Here is a 16229-nt window from a genome sequence, read left to right as displayed (position 1 = left end):
GATAGTAGTAATAATAATAATAATAATAATAATAATAATAATAATAATAATAATAATAATAATAATAATAATAGTAATAATAATAATAATAATGATAATAAAAATAATAAAAATAATAATAATGTTGATAATAATAATGATAATTGTTGTATTTTTGGTAAGATGGTGATGATAAAAAGAGATATAAATCAATGGGACACAAAACACAGCTTATTCGTTTTCTATTTACAACGGAAGACGTTGCTCTTTTCACCAAAGGTTTCCATACAGTCACAAGAGTTACAAAAGTGACTCGTCATTCGTACATTCATTCATTCATCATTAATTTTTTAATACATTACATTCCCCCAACCTTAAATAATGCTAATACAGAAATAAAAGTTAAGGTGTACATATATCTCATAAAGTAAGGTGTTGCTGATTTTCTCTGAAAAATTATTAATAGTTATTTGATGGGTGAGTTTCTTACCGACTATCATAAATTTAGAAATTGTTTGATGAGAGATAAAGAACAAGTGACGAAACAAGGTCACATAACAATTTATAAAGATAAGTGGCTCAAATCCCTTGAGCAAGAAATGGTCATGGTAAAATTACAAAGTTAACTTTTCTGGTGGTTTAATTGTTCTGTGTGATCTTCTCAACACCGGTGTGGTTCGAACATTACTTTCAGATGTGGTCGGCGTCAGACTGTTTTCATCATCTGCTGACTCATCTGTGGTAGAAGTAGTAGTCGTGGGTTGTGTTGACTGATCTGCCAAATCAACTGGTTTGCTATTCATTGCATTACTCATATCCATTTGTTCAGTGTCTATTTCCCCTTCCCCCTCTTTAGAAAAAGATGCCCCAGCAGCAAGATCAACATGAGTTGGGATAATGTGATCTGCATAAAAGCGTTTAACTTGATCAGTTTCATACATTTGAACTCTGTAAGACATGGGACCTGTTTTCGCAACAATTTTGGCAGGCAAAAAGTTTGGGTCAGATGGATTGGTATTGCCTTGGTTTTTAACAAAAACATTGTCATTAATGGTAAAGTCTCTAAACTGAGAATGTTTGTCATGGTAAGTTTTCTGACAGTCCAAATTCTTTTCAACAGTTTTGTGCACCTGATCATGAATTAAATCCAAACGAGTCTTTAATTTTCTACCAAGCAACAGTTCAGCTGGGGTGAGGCCTGTAGTTGTTTGTGGCGTTGATCTGTATTTCAGAAGAAATCTGTTTACGCGTTCAGGAACACTACCATTGTTCATTTTCTTCATCGCCGACTTGAAGGTGGCAACTGATCTTTCAGCTAGGCCGTTTGTAGATGGGTGGTATGGTGTCGATTTGATGTGTTCTATGCCGTTGAACCGAAGGAAATTTTGAAACTCTTCGCTGACAAACGATGGACCATTGTCCGAAACAATTTTATCGGGTAATCCATGAGTTGCGAACACATGACGAAGTTGAAAAATAGTATCCGCTGAGGTAATCCGTTTCATAATGCGAATTTCTAGCCATTTAGAGTGCGCATCCACAATAATTAAAAACATATGACCTAAGAATGGGCCAGCGAAATCAATGTGAAGACGACTCCAGGGTTTGGTTGGCCAGTTCCATGATTGTAGGGGTGAGTGAGCAGGTACGTTCCTAAAACTCTGGCAATTGGCACACGATTTCGCACAGAATTCGATATCCATATCAATTTTGGGCCACCACACGTAACTTCTGGCAAGCATTTTCATCCGAACAATTCCGATGTGATCCTCATGGATAAGTGAAAGAATATCCCGTTGAAGAGACGTTGGAACGATGATACGCGTACCCCACAGCAGACATCCATTGTCGATGGTCAATTCGAGCTTGCGTGCGAAATAGGGTCTAAGTTGTTCGCTAATTGTAGTGGGCCATGGATGACCATGTGCGACGATTTTATACACCTGACGAAGTACAGGGTTAGTGGTGGTTTCCGATGCGATGGTGGTACTGGAGATGGGTAGGTTGTCAATGACCTGGAAGATCTGGTGAAGATCTTCAGGAAACGGCGTAGGTGCTGCTACTTCAGGCAGCGGTAGACGACTGAGTGCATCTGCGTTGTTGCGTTGACCTGGGATGTGTTTCAGTTGGTAGTCGTACGCGCTCAGAATGACCGCCCATCTCTGTACTCGCGATGATGCGTGATCAGGTAATGGTTTGTTTTCTCCGAAAAGACCCAATAGTGGCTTATGGTCGGTGTTAATCGTAATATGTCGTCCAAAAACGTATTTGTGAAATTTTCGTAATCCAAAAATGATAGATAACGCTTCTTTGTCCAGTTGGGAGTAATTTCGTTCTGCTTTATCCAACGATCTGGAAGCAAATGCGATAGGTTGTTCATTCCCATTGTTAAAACGGTGCGAAAGAATCGCTGATACGCCTCTTGGTGAGGCATCGCAGGTAACGACAACAGGGATGTTGGGGTCGAAATGAACCAGTAGCTCCGTGGACATTAAACACGATTTCGAATTGTCGAAGGCTGATTGCTCAGCTGATGTCCATTTCCAGGTGCTTCCTTTCTTTAGTAAATCGTATAGTGGTGCAAGACGGTGTGATATGTTGGGTAGAAATTTGGAATAGTAGTTGATCATTCCAAGGTAGGCTCGTAGTTCCTGGATTGAGGTTGGTGCAGGTGCCTTTCGTACAGCTTCAATTTTCTTAGATTGTGGAGCGATGCCATTCTTCGTGAGGCGGTATCCAAGGAAATCGATTTCATACTGCAGGAATTCACATTTAGCCCTTTTTACGTTCAGTCCCCTTTCTTCACAGCGCTTCAACACGGCTTCAAGGGTTTCGAAGTGTTGTGCATCGTTGGCGCCAGTGAGATACAGATTGTCGAAGTAGATCACCGTGTTTGGGATATCCTTGAAGACAGATTCCATTACCCGTTGATAGATGGCTGGGCACGAAGATATGCCATATGGTAGTCGTTTGTAGCGATAAAGACCACGATGCGTGTTGATCGTCGTGACGTTTTGGCTATCAGGGTCGAGAAGAAGGTGAGTATACGCATGGCTGAAGTCGATGGTTGAAAACTTCTCACCATGTGCAAGCCTGTTGGCCAACTCTTCTATCCTCGGAATTGGATGTTTCTTCCTTTGCAACCATTTTGTTGACGGTCACTTTATAATCCCCACATATGCGGAGTGTCGAATCAGATTTGAGAATGGGTACGATTGGTGTTGCCCAGTCTGAGTAATTGATCTTCTCAATGATGTTGTTATTTTCTAGACGTTGTAATTCTCTTTCAATTTTGTCCCGAAGAGCAAATAGTGGATGGCGTGCTTTTTTGAAGATGGGTGTGGCGTTTTCTTTCAGGAAGATGTGTTGGGTGTGGTTGTTTAGTAACCCAGCATTATCGTTGAACACGTTGTATTTGGAAACGATTGATTGGAGTTCCTGTGCGTGTGTTTTAGCGTTGGTGTGGAAGATGTTGTTCCAGTTGAGTTTGATGGTCTCCAACCAGTTTCTTCCAAGTAGTGGTGGACCAGCGGTTTCAACGATGAGTAGAGGCAGGTTGGTTGTTTGCTGTTGTTGGTACTGGACATTCACGCGACATTGTCCGCAAATCTGTACGGTGTCTCCTGTATATGTTTTCAGGACAACAGTTGATGGTTTTAGAGGTGTATGTAACAATAAGTTGTCGTATGTTGTTTTCGGTAGTATAGTTGCTGATGCGCCTGTGTCAAGCTGGAATGACACTTCCTTCCCTTCGATTTGAAGCGGTATCCACACCGGTGTGCGTGTTTTTAAGTCCTGTTCCATGTTGAAAAGGTCGTATGCATTTGGTTCAGGGTGATCGACATTGTGATGATGTTGATGATGAATTTGGTCTTCTGATACATAATACGATCGATGATTCTTAGTGTCGCTTTTAGCTGTGTGTGACGATGGTTTATGATGCTGAGGTTGGTGGTTGGGTCTGTTTTTCGATTTACATACCTTGGACAGGTGCCCCACTTTATTACAATGAAAACACTTCGCGTTGATCCATTTGCACGGAGTGCCTCGGTGGTCACTGCCGCAGCGTTGGCATTTCGATGATGTGTGAGACTGTGACGTTGAACTCGGGTTGGTGAAAGTTTTGTGTTTAGGTTTGTTGGCGTGGTCATTGTTGTTGTAGCGGTGTTGACGAAGATGGTGTATCTTATGGTCTTGGTGGGGGCCTGTTGTTAGCAAATCTTTTGCTCCTGTTTCTGATGTGGTCACAGCTTGGGCGATTGTGACTGCTTTCTGGAATGTGAGATCAGTCTCAGAAAGTAGTCTGCGCTGAATCTTTTCATCATTGATCCCCCTCACCAGTCGCTCGCACAGACGTTCATCCAGTGTTGTGCCGAATTCACAGTATTCACTCAGTTGCCTCAGTGACGCAATGTATTGATTGATGGATTCTGTTGGTGCCCTGATCCTATTTTCGAACCGGGTACGTTGCACATATTTCAATGGTTTTGACTCGAAGTGATTTTTCATCAGCTGGCAAAGTTCATCTAGTTTTAGTTCTTTGATGTTTCTTGGTGTAGCCAGATTCCTTAGTAGCCTGAAGTTTGATGGACCGATAATCGTGAGGAATATTGCAGTTTGTCTATTTTCGTCTTCGATCTGATTTGCCACGAAGTATAGTTCTACTCTTTCGAAGTATTCCGAGAAGGACTCTTTGCTAACGTCAAACTGCTCTATCTGGCCGAAATTCATCTTAGTTTGCTTGAAATATGGTCTAGGAAGGTTAAATCTAATACCTTACTTGTTGATCCTCGTCGCCAATGTTGTATTTTTGGTAAGATGGTGATGATAAAAAGAGATATAAATCAATGGGACACAAAACACAGCTTATTCGTTTTCTATTTACAACGGAAGACGTTGCTCTTTTCACCAAAGGTTTCCATACAGTCACAAGAGTTACAAAAGTGACTCGTCATTCGTACATTCATTCATTCATCATTAATTTCTTATTACATTACAATAATAATAATAATAGAACAACAGCAATAATAGTATTGTTTTTGTAAATGAGGACCACGTTTTTGGAATTGGTTTGATTAGGCACTGGCAATTATGAATGATTTTCTATCATGCATGAAAAATAGCCACTTGGACCTTGTTCAGTCGCGATTTTGTAGGCGTTTCTTAATAATAGGCCAAACATTTTCAATGTGGATGATATCTAGTAAATTTTCAAGGCATTGAAGTGCATTCAAGTTATTTTCTTGAAAATATTATTTTATTTCCTTTGAAGTATGGCATGGTGCAGGATCTTGCTGCAATATGCTGGATCCATCGGGTAGCGTTTCATCGTTTCTAGCACTACTACACTGACCAGGATTGCGATGTATTTCTCCGAAATCATCATATCATCTACACATGATTTAAAGTTTTTGGAACCCAAAGAAACCAATTGACCCCCCCCCCCCCTTTTCTCCACCCCCCCCCCTCCTCCCCAAAAAACATGATCTTTTGAGGATATTTCACATTTGGAATAAAGTGTTCTTCTCTGATCTTATTCTGTGACATATTTTATTACGTGCTGAGTCCTCTGACGTGGGCGTAACAATGAGTTTCATCCAAAAAAAATTCATCCGTTTCTAATTATTCAGTCCAATGTTTATTTTGTTTTGCCAAGACACAACACATTTTTCCTTGTCGCTGAACAGATCAAATCGTCTCTTAATTAACTCTCTCGGGTTCATAAGCATGTAAAATCGAACAAATTTGTTATCAATAGTTATCAGTGAGGATGAACTCGCTATAGTTAAAGGATCGATATAGTGAAGAAGACGCCTTATTGTATATTAAGAATTAGAGACCTTGTGATTTTGAAGAGTCGTATTTAAATCATGTATCGACATTTTTGGATGGTTTACACATTTTTATACGCATTAACCCGTCGACCATCTTCTCACACAAGCTTTCTTCACACGACACGAACAGAGACTGAACTCACAAATCACTCAAACAAGAACTGTGGCTTTGGCACGTGACCATATGTGAGGACAACTCTAGATTTCGTTAGGGGATGAGATCAAATAATAATTATCTCTCTTAGACCATATCAATCACTGTTGTGAAATTCTCATCTCTTGATGCGGCGACCATTGGTATTAAGAATATCAGTGATGTATAGGTCTGAATTAAGCTATTCTTTGATTAATATTCGCTTAGGTTTTCTACCCCAATTATCACTCCCCACACCATTACAGATCCATATGCTCGATTTCTTATTTCAATGATGGTTCTGTTGTTGAAACGTTCACCTCGACAATGATAGCACGAAGTTTGTTTGTCTCTCGAATTAACTTTTTTTAAAAAAGCGATTCACCTATAAACAAAATGCCGTCCCACATATCCCAGGTCTGGAGTTCACGTGCCCATCTCAGTCGAACACCGTTGTGCAAAGTGGTCATCTTCGGTCTCAACATTTAACTTTTTTACCGACCTGTTTAGTGGTTTGCATCTGCTCCTCACTTGTGCCTTTAAAGGCATGCGATATATCAACAGAGAAATATTGTCTACTTTTTAAAAATATATACCACGTACAAATATGTTTTCTCTTTTGTGAGATAACAACAAATACAAACTGTCTAGTTCCTTTTGTAAATGACTATAATATAATAATTTCACCCATATTGACTTTTTCCTTTATGATTAAAATTCGTGAGGAAATGTTTTGCGAAACTTGAAATTATGCAACTTAAGCTAAACGACTACAATGAACATGCTACTTTTGCTGGTAAAAGCCAATCTGCCACTTCATCTGTAAAAGACAGTCGGACTCTTAAACAAAATGTTGGCCAGGTGGTTTAAGGTCAGGATCAAATTAAGGAGAGAGAATTATGATCTAGTAGCCAAAAATATTTTTTAAAAATACTAATGATAATGGTCTAGCAGACTTTTATAATTTTTTATGTTTGCAGTTAATTCTGTACTCGATGATAAAACAGTTACGGTACATCGTTGACAGTCAACCCTATCTAAAAGAATAGATAAAGTATTATCCTACCCCTCTCCCTAAATAGCAACGCGTAATGACAATATGTTTACAATAATAATTTGAGACGTCAAACGTTAAAATTCACTTAAATTAGATTGTTGAAAAAAGTAGCTAGTCATTTAAACAATTTGAAAATGTATTTTACTCAGAGAAAACGAAATCAGAATCGATTGAGGGGTATAATAATATATCTTACACTCTTGCTTTTTGGAATTCGAACTTTGTTCCCAACGCGCACTCGTGCAGCGGTTGGAAATGTCCGGAATTCTAAAAAGCAAGACTGTAAGAATCGGAAATTATTCCACCCCTTTCAGCGGAAAACCCTATCATTTCTATGTAAATACGTAATTGTTGAATAATGAACATGTTGAAAAAAAAATTGCCGAATATTATCGCACATGTTATTGGTGCAAAAGACAGCTGATTGGAGATTAAATATAGTCTTTTAGTGCGCATGAATACAAAGCCAACTATATTATTATTATTATTATTATTATTATTATTATTATTATTATTATTATTATTATTATTATTATTATTATTATTATTATTATTATTATTATTATTATATTATTATCATTATTATTATTATTATTATTATTATTATTATTATTATTATTATTATTATTATTATTATTATTATTATTATTATTATTATTATTATTATTATTATTATTATTATTATTAATTATTATTATAATTATTATTATTATTATTATTATTATATTATTATTATTATTATTATTATTATTATTATTATTAATATTATTATTATTATCACAATTGTGATTATTATAATTTATATTATAATAATAATTCTTGTTATTTAGGTTCATGTTGAGAGACCCATAATTTTTACAACTAAGATTTTCCAAGTTTTCTGCTAAGACTCTAGTTCAGACTTCGATATTAATCTTTCGAATGGAAAAGAAATCAACATTGAGTTATATTCAAATATATAGAAGAATTTAGCTTTCATCAGGATTGATAATAATATAAAAAAATCAAAAAAATAAGTTTGGTCTTAAGAGGGCAGCTATATTATTATCTTCAAACATTTAAAGCACTATAATATACCACATGATATACATATTATGCTTACCTCCGCCATATAAAGTATTTATTTGTTTTGTTGGTTTTCCGATAGCCACATTTGAATAAACTTCTCCATCTGAAACTTGAAGAAGACTGACCATCATCAACAGACATTTCACGGTCCATGCTCTCCTTGCCCCATCCATTTTCACACTGGAGAGTTCAGGCTATCTGAGGAGATATACAGAAATACTGTCTCGGTCCGCAAGGAGATTAGTCATCCAATCGGGTCTACTCACATTATTTTATATACTTTTTGCCCCTTTCAAGTGGAGCAACAGTGTAAATTAAATATTTCCTGTCTTTTGATTATTTTCCTAATGAATAGCTACCGATATCAACTATGCAGAACGCGAGTCTTGATAATGAATATAATTGTAGATAAGTAAATAGCATGAGAAGATGTGCGTCATCCCCTCAAAGAAGGCGATTTAGGTGCTGAATAATGAATAATAGCCAGCTATTTGCCTTACTCAGAAAAATTGTCTTTCAAATATCGATCGATTTAAATGACACTCATTTTAGCAAAAGGATTTCAAATTACATAGATAACCCAAATTTTCTTTCACGATTCTCTCATTCTTCTTCTTCTTCTTCTTCTTCTTCTTCTTCTTCTTCTTCTTCTTCTTCTTCTTCTTCTTCTTCTTTTTATTTTTCTTCTTCTTCTTCTTCTTCTTCTTCTTCTTCTTATTTTTTTGAAGGTTAATAACCCAAATGCTTATGGACTTATTGTGTTATGGAAAAAGTCTAAAACCAATGCAAAATATTGTATAATACTACAATGCTAAAACATGCCCATAATTGCGTCCGGTTATCGGACCTGCAAATATGGCCACCTGGGATCGGCCCTATCGTAGTTTATTGATTTAACAACTGTCTTGAGATCAGAAGCAATGTTCATTTAGACCACCGAGGATGGTTGTTATTGTTTGTTATGATTCACATTCGATGCCGTTTTTATATATTATAGCTTGCTGTGCCTGATTGATGGATTCCAAAAGTAAACATTGGGGATGATTTTAATATTATGTGCGGCTATGTGGTCTAATGGTAGGATACTCGCTTTCGGATCGGAAGGTCTGGGTTTGAGCCTCGCTCGGCGCATAGTTGTGTCCTTTGAAAAAGCTCTTTATTCACATTCTCTCACCGTATTCAGGTGTAAAATGAGTCCCTCGTTGTCTCTCTCAGACATAATTGCAATATCGCCTAACCGGCGTCATGTCTAGTTCTACATGTTACATGTTGCTGTTGATCAGGGGCCCTTTTGTAAAGCGCTTTAAGCACTTCAGTGGATATGACTTACTGGATTTATGCCTCTTGGCTCCTGGCGAACCATAGGGCCTCAACAACTCTTCCATCTTCTGCTGTCCTTGCCACAGATCCGTGCCTCACATCAGGTACGATTGGAGACGCACAAATCTTAGTGAAGGCCTCTCCTCCAAATCTGTTTTAGACCCCGATTCCTCTTGTCCTGCGGGTTCCATTCAAGAGCCTGCTTGGTAATATTACAGGGCTCTTTCCGCATGGTATGACCAACCCATCGCCACTTTCTGCGCCTGACCTGAGCATCCATTTGCTCTTGATTTGTTCTTGTTCAAAGGTCAGTGTTTGGTACTTTGTCAAACCAATTCAACTTGAGGGTTTGTCGAAGACAGCTATTGACAAAAGTTTGTATCTTGGCTGATGTGGCCTAGGTTGTTTCGTGGATATAGCGCTTTACAAAAATAAGCTCAAATCTCAATAGTATATCATTATATATCACATAAATAAAAAAGTACGTAGTCTTTGATTAATTCCCCTGCTTTGTTGTCTGAATTTTACAAAAGTCCTATCTTGTTGTCAGGGGCTTTTATGAAAGCCATAACGTATTAGCAACCTTTGCAAAATACCACTGATCGTGAATTTATGGGTTCATAACTCACGCAAACGTTTAGAAAGGAATTTATATGAGTGTTAAAATTACCAACTTAGTAGTCGAATCGCCTGTGTCTTGAAATCTTCATATTAGATTTTAAAAAAAACCATAATATGCCATTTGACCTTTATTTTCTCAAGTGAACGTTGCCTTTTGGGTCAAGATCCGTCATGCATGTAAGAGCAGGTATTATAAAAAAAAAATGTAACAATAAATTCATCGCATTGAAACACATTTGCCACTACAGCTATCTTGAATTAAATATTAATTGATTTATAGTAGTGGACGCCAAAAGACGTCTGATGAACATCTCCATGGAATATATCGGGTGGCCACAAAAAAATGAGACATTTTTCAAACAATATATCTTTTAAACCATTCAACTCATTTTCACAAAGGTATACACAGATAATTTATTAAATTATTCTATTTTTAAGGAGTATTTTTAAAATAATCACAATTGATTGAAAAACAAAAGCGCATTTATGCCCTGGTACTGGTTGCTGAGCATCAAGGAATTACCTCTGTCTTTCTCCTAGTCTTTTCTTTATGTTGACGTTTCGGGCTATATGGCTCTACGGAATCTCCGCGAGTTGTCCGAACCGTCACACTAGCCAATAGCAGCACTTAACATGTAGGGCGACTGTTAGGCTTTTTATACGTAAGTATTTATATACTTGAGCGTTTCTATAGCGCAATATCCACTAAACGTGCTCAAAGCATTAGAAGTGGTCCTAAGCCAACAGCAACACTTGATATGTGGGACAACATATAACGCCTGTTAGGCGATATTACAACTTTTCCTAACAGAGAACGGTTAGGTACTCATTTTACACCTGAGTACGCTGAGAGAATGTGAGCAAAGAGACTTTTCAAAGGACTCAACTATGCGCTGCTTAGAGCGTTATGCGTTTGTCAGTTTCACGTGTAAATCACGTTGCATTTCTTTTGGACATAGACAACACTGACTTTTCGGACATAGACAACACTGACTTTTCGGACATAGACAACACTGACTTTTCGGATATAGACAACACTGACTTTTCGGATATAGACAACACTGACTTTTCGGACATAGACAACACTGACTTTTCGGATATAGACAACACTGACTTTTCGGACATAGGCAACACTGACTTTTCGGATATAGACAACACTGACTTTTCGGACATAGGCAACACTGACTTTTCGGATATAGACAACACTGACTTTTCAGACATAGACAACACTGTTTACGGCCATTTACACCTGAATACGGTAAGATTTCCAAGGACTCAACAAGGCGTCCGTAAGGACTCAAACCAGGACGTTCCGATCAGAAAGGGAGTGTCTTACCACTAGACCACACATTAACTTCGGCTGACAGTATCTTAGAGAAATCAATTCTCGTTCTTCCCTTCCAAGAAACACCAGCAGACGCCATGATCCCTAAAGCACTTATTGTCTTCATGATAAAGACGTTTTGCACGAATTTCCTTTCATGGCTGCAATAAACAGTGTCATTTTAATGACTGTGGATTTTACGGAAAATGGAATTGTCTCAATATTTCATTTTAGCGGTCGGCTTTTAAAAAATACCAACGTATCTTCATGATTCCAACAACAACTGTATTATTAATTTTTATATACAGAGATAAGTTTTGTTCTATTACTTTGAACAACAAAACTAAAATATATGGAAAACTTTTGTGATTGTATACCACAAAAGTGTCTCATTTTCTGTGATCATACGATATATATATATATATATATATATATATATATATATATATATATATATATATATAATTACTACGTATTTGATAAATTGGATTTCTTGAAGCGTTAATGCTCCAAGGTCTCTTGACCATTCATCAGCAAATTTTGTATAGCTATTGTCAAGTTACTGTAGAACGAGCTTAATGGAAAATTAACTGAAGGTGACCATGAGTTGTTATTTTTCAAACCTGTTGCTATGCTATTTTGTGTTGACAACGCCTCTCAGTCGTCTAATGAATACTAATCACCATGGGTATATAAACCCATGGCAGGCCGCAAATCGTCACTTGCCATTCTTCGCACAATGCAGGGTTGATTGTGTGAAAAACTTTCGGGGCCGGAAAATAGCAAGGCATAGTACAGGTTACTGTACTGTGTAAGTCCTTAAACGGGTAACCAAAAAACATTGCATAAAGAAGGCAAATTTATGCAATATCAGTTTGATCAAAAAAGAGATCAATAAAATCATAATACAGAGAAGGCAATTATGTTACTATGCATATGTCCCAATAAAGTATATCTCGGACAAGGCCGAATTGGGTTATACTGGCCGGTTCGGAACAAACTAAATATAGCACACGAAACCAAAAACTGTGTTATAAAAATATTAAAGGCTGGTCGGTTTGGTGATGAATTAAAAGGCGACGTATGTCGTAGTAATATCACATCTCCATAAAAGAGTGTGATAATAAAAAGGTGTCTGTTAAAATTGAGTCGGTCAAATCTCTATCCAGATCCAAAAGGATGGTGCAAAGTCTGGGACGTAAAACAAATTTGAGAAGCACGGTTGTTCTCAATATTTGTTGGGCCGTGTCCAGTACAGATTGAAGAAGTTTCTACATTACACATCTTCACGAAAAGTCAGAGCAACTGTGTTACAAGATTCCAGAAGAGCAAACAACAAGACAAGATTTGTTTGTGTGTATTGTATTGTTTTTACATGTTACTGAATAGGTAGGTTTTTATTGTCAAACCCTTTTCATTTCATTTTTAACATTTTCTTTATTTTTTTAAATAAAGTTATAATTTAATTAAATCAACAGACTTGTTTAATAATTTAAACTTTATTTTTGTAGGGACCTTATTTGAGGTTTGAAAACAATTGTATGGATGCCCTGAGAATTAAAATAATATTTTTAAGTTGAGTACTTACTGTTAGTGTAAAATAATTAGATAACCTCAAACGTATTAGATTATCGGTAATCAGAAGGTCTGAGGTTCGATCCCCAGTCGAGGAAGAGTGATTTTTGGGATGTTTTTTTTTTTCGTTTTTTTTTCTCTCTTGCTTTGTCCGGCGCAGTTTCATACACACCTATTTGGATCTTAGATAAAGGAGACGTATTGATGACTTTTTCTCTTTCTTAATGATTAAAATAAATGCTCATCCAGTCTTAAAGATAAATCTCATTTGATTTGCAATAATATAACAACAGTGTAACGATAATGATTCTGTCAAATCCATAATTTCTTATAATGAGCTTGTACTCATTGCATGCAAGATTAATTACTGCAAAGCAGGCTGATCAGTTAATAGAGGCATGTAATCGATGTGTCATGCCCACGAACTAGGTACGCGTGTATTGTTATGACATTGCCATTTTTTTTACGATAACTACTATGTTACTAGTGTGCATCTTGTGTGATGTGTCTATGTCAATATTGTATTGTTATAAATGTTTAACCAAATGACAAATTGCCACTTTTTTGGGGACAATAAAGATATATTATTATTATTATTATTATTAAGTATAACAGACCAACACTCAAAACCATGTGTAACCTTAGACGTTTATAGTATAGTCTGGTTAATAACATGGATGGCAAAAAACAATAACAAAGACCTGAGTGACGTCAAATTCGTCCTATATCTATATTGTTTTGCATCAAGAAACTATGATTGAGCTACAAAGTAAGATGGCCAAATGACTAGTCATATTTAGATAGTGGGCATGTGATGATTCTGTGTCTAAGTTTGTATATGTGTGTCAATACGCTTCAACAGTCGTGACGTCACTTCCCTCGTATTGACGCATGGTAACTTAGTAACTGGCTCTAAACTATCGGAACAATGGCGGACGCCCTTATGAAATATTTCTCCGACGAGCATAAAAGCGTATGCAGAGGGAGAAAAACATTATAATTCTGATCATATTTTGACTTTTACACATTCTGATCACAAGACATATGAAAAGTTCCAGCTAGCATGAAGAATACAAAGTACAGATTTTCTTTGTTTAGAACCACGATGGCCGCCATTGCTGGGCGACGTGACATCAGACAATTGAATCCAATTCCAAAGTGACAAATTACGTAGCAGGAACTGATATAAGATAAAGATCTGAAAAAGTATGCATGAACCAGTACCAGAGAAAGCAAGAAAGAAAAAGGCTGATGTGGGATTGTTTTTGTTTTTTTAATTGTATTTTTCTTCCTTGTTTTGTTTTGCAAGATTTCATGCACGCTATTTATACGTAAGGATTTATATACTTGAGCATTTCTATAGCGCAATATCCACTAAACGTGCTCAAAGCATTAGAAATGGTCACAAGCCAACAGCAACACTTAATATGTGGGACAACGTATAACGCCTTTTAGGCGATATTACAGCTTTTCCCAACAGAGAACGGTCAGGTACTCATTTTACACCTGCACCTGAGTACGCTGAGAGAATGTGTCTAAAGAGCCTTTTCAAAGGACTCAACTATGCGCTGCTTAGAGCTTTATGCATTTGTCAGTTTCACGCGTAGATCATGTTGCATAAAGAAAATGAGGTATAGTTACAAGGCAAAAAATACCAAAGTCTAGACACATGTAATCGGTAAGTAAGTTTTATGTTTTTTAATTACGAGTATCAAGTATATTTTGTTTTCCATCAAGAAATAGATAAAGAATGTCTTCAGGAAAAAAAAACCCTCTCTTCTCTCGGCACGTATTGTGTCTGTGTTTAAGTATGCAGTATGCCGGATATTATGAGTGTCATAATTATAAAATTAATCAATAAATAAAATAAATAAAATTCCCTTTATTCATCCCGAAGGGGAAATGTGTCTTTAGAGTCTATTCCAAGGGAAGACTGGAATAACCCAGGCGTCAGCCGCAGTGCAGCGCCGCAAAGTGAGCTAGGGCTAGATGACTTGTTCAAGGCCACACAATGCAGCGGCGGGTGATCGAACTCGTTACCTTTTGGGTACGAAGCAAAGACCGTACCGCTGAGCCACGATGCCCCTCGATATGTTCGATGAGTGACAAGTCTGAAGAGGGGTGTTTCTTTTTTACGAAACCCGCCGAAACCCACCGAAATCCGCCGATAACTATAGTCTCAGATTCACTCCCCACTGGTGCACACTTCCCTAAGTCTCAGGTTCAATCCCCACAGTTGTCTACTTCCCATAACTTTGCCAGAGATTGTCGGGTTTCTCCGGGTTTCGTCGGGTTTTGGCGGGTTTCGTAAAGTAGTAATTTTTTTTACGAAACCCGCCGAAACCCAGTCTCAGGTTCACTCCCCAATGGTGTACACTTCCCTGAGTGCCAGGTTCACTCCCCACTGCTACCTACTTCCAATAACTTTGTTGGATTTCGTCGGGTTTCGGCGGGTTTCGTAAAAAAAGAAACACCGTCCAAAGAGTCAGAAGACAAAGCGTGATCTGGTCAGAAAATCTGGATCCACTCTTGTCACACGGGGTCTTTCGTTATCCTGCTAGAAGAAAGTTGCCTGAAAAGCTGGCTCACATGTTGTGCGAACATTAGGTCAGCAGTGCTGTTACGGAGCCCTCAATGATATGCTCGATACGCCGACATAGCTGAAGACTTATTTCACTCATTTATGTGCTCATATAGTGCGGCTATGTGGTCTAGTGGTAGGACACTCGCTTTCGGATCGGAAGGTCCTGGGTTCGAGCCTCGCGCTCGGAGCATAGTTGAGTCCTTGGAAAAGGCTCTTTACTCACATTCTCTCACCGTACTCAAGTGTAAAATGAGTACCTGGCCGTTAACAGCGTTGTCTTTATCCGAAAAATTGTAATATCGCCTAACAGGCGTCATGTCCCGTCCTACATGTTAATTGTTGCTGTTGACCAGGGCCCTTTGTAAAGCGCTTTGAGCACATTTAGTGGATATTGCGCTATGTAAAGCTCACTTTTCATTATTAAAAAAAATATGAGCTTTTATATAGAAGAATATCTACTAAACGTGCTCAAAGCACTTTACAAGGGGTCCCTGTCCAACAGAAATACTTGACATGAAGAACATGACATGACGCCTGTTAGGCGATATTACAATTTTGCAGTCAGACACAATGCTGTTAACGGCCAGGTACTCATTTTACACCTGAGTACGGTGAGATAATATGAGTAAAGAGCCTTTTCCAAGGACCCAACTATGCGCTGAGCTCATGCTCGAACCTAGGACCGAAAGCGAGTGTCATACCACTAGACCACAAAGCCGCACATTTAGCAGTGT

At 37.6% G+C, this 16229-nt stretch overlaps 1 protein-coding gene across 1 annotated transcript; it reads right to left on the bottom strand.

Moving 5' to 3' along the window:
• Positions 1–3057: 3057 nt before the first annotated feature.
• LOC144961736 (uncharacterized) lies at positions 3058–4710 on the bottom strand. The gene has a single exon (XM_078894852.1). It carries the CDS (start codon positions 4708–4710, stop codon positions 3058–3060), a length of 1653 nt encoding a protein of 550 aa, XP_078750978.1.
• Between the last annotated feature and the right edge of the window lie 11519 nt (positions 4711–16229).

This window comes from Berghia stephanieae, chromosome 1, assembly GCF_034508935.2.
Source record: "Berghia stephanieae isolate SIO BIC M18660-M18661 chromosome 1, UCSD_Bste_1.3, whole genome shotgun sequence".
Taxonomy (NCBI): Eukaryota; Metazoa; Mollusca; class Gastropoda; order Nudibranchia; family Aeolidiidae; genus Berghia; species Berghia stephanieae.
Note: the sequence above shows the minus strand (reverse complement) of the source record. Positions and strands in the feature narration are given on the sequence as shown.